The 5,000-nt window shown below is 43.4% G+C and overlaps 1 protein-coding gene across 4 annotated transcripts in view; it reads right to left on the bottom strand.

Annotated features, from left to right (window-relative positions):
* The window catches only part of LOC143301473 (lactadherin-like), a 228,168-nt gene that overhangs the window by 74,380 nt on the left and 148,788 nt on the right, over positions 1 to 5,000 (bottom strand). For all 4 annotated transcript variants that reach the window (XM_076615783.1, XM_076615786.1, XM_076615785.1 and 1 more), the window contains one exon: positions 343 to 465. In XM_076615783.1, coding sequence (XP_076471898.1) covers positions 343 to 465 — 123 coding nt within the window. The remainder of the gene's footprint in view (positions 1 to 342; positions 466 to 5,000) is intronic.

Genomic DNA, 5,000 nt, shown 5'->3' with positions numbered 1-5,000 from the left:
TATCGCACTTTCACACACGCACATACATACAATCAACTGCAACTCACAATCACACACACACACACACACACACACACACACCACCATACACACACACGAATACAACCCTGCCCACCTAACGTTCTGTTCACCCACTCACTCACCCGCCTGTAGGAAACCCACCTACCTATCCACACTCACCCAAACCACCTCGCTTAATGAACACACAAACTTGCCCCTGCCCCAACTCACTCTCCACCACCCCCCTCCAACACACACACACCCCATCCCCACCCCCTCTACCACCCACTTCCTCCCTCAACCCTCCTCGTCCCCGAGACAACCACTGACATGTGCACTCACCCATTGGTTGCCATAGGTGTCCACGACGTAGTTCCAATGATAAGCATCCATGGAGTAGGACACCATGAACCTCGTCACCCACTCCGTGCCGTCACCGCGACCTTGCGTCATCACCCCCGTGATCTGAAGCACAGAGAGAGAGAGAGAGAGAGAGAGAGAGAGAGAAAAGGACGTCATCAGTGTTTCATCATTAAAATTTTCGTCATGAACTTGACTGCATTTTTTTTTAAAAGAGCGTTTCGTACCGTAACCTGAAAAGAAAAAATACGTCATCAGTATTTCGTCATCAAACTATCGTCATGTACATGACATTTTGTCATCTGAAAAGACACGAAGTTCTCATCGTTAGACGTTGGGGGAACTTTAATTTAAACCTTGTGGCATTTTCAGAGAGAGAAGAAGAAAAAGAAAAGAAGAAAATTAAACAGAAGGTACAAACCCCAATGTTTAAGTGACCTGTGTAGATCGAATGAACAAAATGCGACTGTGAAAGGAAACATGCGTAACAGATAGGTACACACTTTGTTCCACCCCCCGGATCCCATCACCACCCCCACCCCGTATCATCATCATCACCATCCTCCTCAGTGCAGTATAGTAGGCTATGTTTATAATTATATTCAAATAATGTTTCTTAATTCTTTCTGTTTTTTACATTAAGAATACTAGTTCTTACCTGCAGTGTGTGGATGTATGTATGAAACGATGTATGTGATATTTTTTAGGGGCTGTTGTTGGCTTTTACATTTATGGTCCCCATGTTGTTTACTTGTCTATGTTGTGATAACTTGTCTATGTTGTGATAATGCACCTGACCAAATTTCTCCAGTTGGAGATAATAAAGTTATTCTTATCTTATCTTATCTGCGCCGTTTCAGTGGCTGAGGGGTTTCTTCTGGGCTTTCAAGAAGAACAGCTCACAGTACAGTTACTATCGTCATATCCATACCATACTGGTACAAACACGTGATTTCTCAACATGCTCCTAGCCACGTGAGAACATCGCGCGCTAAAAGCGATCCCTTTCAGCTCCTCCGGCTCTTCCCCACATACACACAATGTAACCCTGTCAGTGTAAATGAAAGTGACGAGAACCGCATGGAAACAGCCACATTCACACTGCCCATTCCCTTTCTTCGTGTCACACACACACACACACACATGGCAAGGCTACACACACACACTCACACACACGCACACACACACACACACAAAAGTCTTGGCAAGGCTACACACACACACACTCACACACAAGCAGACGGGACAATACTAGGTCGTGCGAATAGAGGTGGTTCACTTTGTCCCAGCCCTGGCGCGCACCTCTAGAGGCCTGATTGTCTGGACCTCATTAGCGCATAGTTGTCGTCGTCGTCTTTTTTTCCCTACGCGGCTCGTGGAACGGTGAAAAAGGACAGGTTATTATTGGTCATTATCTGTACTGTGGACCGGGGTGGGTGTGGGGGAGGGGGAAGGAGAGGGGAGGGGGGAAGGAGGGTGGGCGGAGGCAGGGAGGGTGGGATGGAGTGGGGGTGAGTGGGGGGGGGGGGGGGTCCGCGGTATGGTGGCTGTGATGTTTTCTACGGGTCTGGGTTCGGGTCCGTTTCACAGAAAGAAAGCAGAGTGGATGGAGTGAATTGGTGGTAGAATGGAACACGGGTGTCAGTTTGTTCCTTTCTATTCTTCTTTTTCTATCTGTTTTAGTTTTCTAACATTGTTATTTATTTCGAACATGTCTTAATACAACACAGCTATCTGTCTTTAATTTTTTTTAAATTTTTAACATCATTATTTCTTCCGAACATATAGTACAACACACCTATAGATGAACAGAACACCAAATACAAAGAGCTGTCTTGATATGAGTACATCATTCTATCCTTCGATTCATTCATTCATTCTTTTTTTCTTTTCCCTTAATTTTCTTTCTTTCTTTTCTTTCTCATTTCACTGTTACTTCTTCTTGTTTCGGTCTTGATCTATTATTCTTTGTTTTTTTATGGTTTTTTTAAACAGTAAATTCTGAATATCAATAGTAGCGACAATGTGTAAGATAGGGACGACAGATGATTATGGATGTGTTCAAAACAGGCACTTTGTTCTTTCCCCTGCACACACTCTCTCTCTCTCTCTCTCTCTCTCTCAGTCTGTCAACACCTCCTTATACTCAGCAAGTACCGCAGACCGTAAAGTTAAAAAAATAAAAATAAAAATCTACCCGTACTTGAAATTGCTTTCTCTTTCTCTTCACATCACATTTGGCATCATAATCACCATAATCATTGTACTACACCTGAAAAAGAAAATCCCTACCATCAACCCACTCATACAAAGTAAGGGGACGGAGATCAGTATCAGTATCAGTAACTCAAGGAGCCGTCACTGCGTTCGGACAAATCCATGTACGCTACACCACATCTGCTAAGCAGATGGAGAAAGTAACAGAAGGGGAGGGGTTGGGGAGGTGAGTGTGTGTGTGGGGGGGGGAGGAGGGGGGAGATTGAGTAGTGGAGAGAGAGAGGGGGGGGGGAGAGACAAGAGACAGTGCCAGAGAGAGAGACAAAGAGGGGGACGAATGGAGGAAGAGAGAGTGAGTGGAGGAGGGAGAGGGAAGGAGTGAGAGAGGGAGAGGGAGACGCACACAGATAAAGAGAAAGAGAGACAGAAACAGACAGTCAGATATGGTGATACAGACAGACAGGGAGAGAGACAGAGAGAGACAGAGACAGAGAGTCAGATATGGTGATACAGACAGACAGGGAGAGAGAGAGAGAGAGAGAGAGAGAGAGACAGACAGACAGACAGACAGACAGACAGAGACAGTCAGATATGGTGATACAGACAGACAGGGATAGAGAGAGAGTCAGATATGGTGATACAGACAGACAGGGAGAGAGACAGAGAGAGACAGAGAGAGAGAGAGAGAGACAGAGAGTCAGATATGGTGATACAGACAGACAGGGACTGAGAGACGCGACCTGGCTGGGAAAGGGGAGGAAGAGGTGGGTGACATATCAGCTCAGACAATGCTGGTGTTCCAATCCACAGATGATTATCAGCTTCTTTTTTTTTTCCTCCCCCGTCCGTCATACAAAACCCAAGGATCTAAAGATCCCAGCCCCCCTCATCAGATGGACACACAGCCAGCAGTGCCACAAGGCCGACAACCCACGTCCTTGAGACTAGAAGGGAGATCACTCGGCCTCTACAACTTAACGTCGCAATCCACCCGTTAACTTTAGTGAGATTCATGTAGCCTTTTTGAAGACGTATTTCTTAGCGTTGATGTACAGAAAAAAAACCCACCGTTTTCTTTTACAATGATAATGATGCGTTTGTGTTTCGTAAGTAACCTCTAACAGATGAAATATATATTTTGAAAAATAAAAGAACCGATTTGTTGTTTTCTTTTATTTCCGTGCAGTTTGTTATTTTCTTTCATCTTTTTTTTTCTTCTTCTTTGCATATTTGGTTTTTGTCAGTACAACATCAACAAAGATGCAACATTATAGTAAATCTGAGACAAACGACCATTGAAGACTGAACTGTTATTATCTTGAATGAGTAGTCTGTTTTTGTTTTTTTATTATATATATATATATATATATATATATATATATATCATTGACTGCATTTTATTTGTCTCATCAAAATCGGTAAATCTTGACAACAGATTGCCACAGCACCGTACAGTTATTTTCATTTTGTGTGTCGGTGTCACAAACAAGGAAAGTTTATTGACAAAACTTTAACGTCATGCCACATGTGACCTGAAGTTATCTCCATCATCTGTTGGTTCCAAAAATAATATTATATCTATTCAGCCACATGTTAACGCTTAAAATTTAACACCTCGGAGCTGCTTCATCTGACCACAAAGTCCCCCACTTTCATCGCCTAGTAAATCAACCAAGCTTTGCACATCTCGCAATGCGACCCACCTTCAACAAACAAGAGGCGTCGAATTGGAACCTTGGCCAAAGGAATGATTCAGCGCTTGTAGCTTTTAGAGGCGTTTGATTGGCTAAGAGCGGACCGGGCAAGACGGGTCGTCTTTTCACTGTTAGCCGCGCGAAATTTGGCCGAGCAGAGCAAACCGATAGGCCTAACTAGTTTGCATCAGTTTTGACATGGTACAGTATATGACACCAAATGTCAAAGTATACCCTTCATCTACGGACCAGTGCTTTCATACTCTGCTGTGAGGAAAACATTATATTCCACGGGAGGTCTCCACATATAAGACATGAAACTCCGTGGAGGTTCTGAGAGGATAAAAGATGTTCACTACTCGAGTACATAAACGATCTGCCAAGAATCTCTCTTTTTCTATCACTCGGTTTGAAGAGAAGAATGAGGAGCAGGAGAAGGAACACGAAGGGGAGGAGGAGGAGGAAAAGACGAAGAAAGAGGGAGAGAAGAACAGGAGACATAGAAGTATAAGGAGGAAGAGGAAGGAAAGAGGTAGAGTATAGAGTTACATTTTGTTACTTTTTTCTTCTAATTTTGTGTTTCATTTTTCTGTGATGCGAGTGCAAGGAACAAACAAGAAAATCATCCTTAAAAATAAACACAAAAATAAGGAAATAGCGCACACTAGGTTTGCAACTACACGATAATTATATCATGGGAAAATAACTTCCAGAAAGGGTTAGGGATGG

This window comes from Babylonia areolata, chromosome 27, assembly GCF_041734735.1.
Source record: "Babylonia areolata isolate BAREFJ2019XMU chromosome 27, ASM4173473v1, whole genome shotgun sequence".
Lineage (NCBI taxonomy): Eukaryota > Metazoa > Mollusca > Gastropoda > Neogastropoda > Buccinidae > Babylonia > Babylonia areolata.
This window is presented reverse-complemented; position numbering and strand designations above follow the sequence as displayed.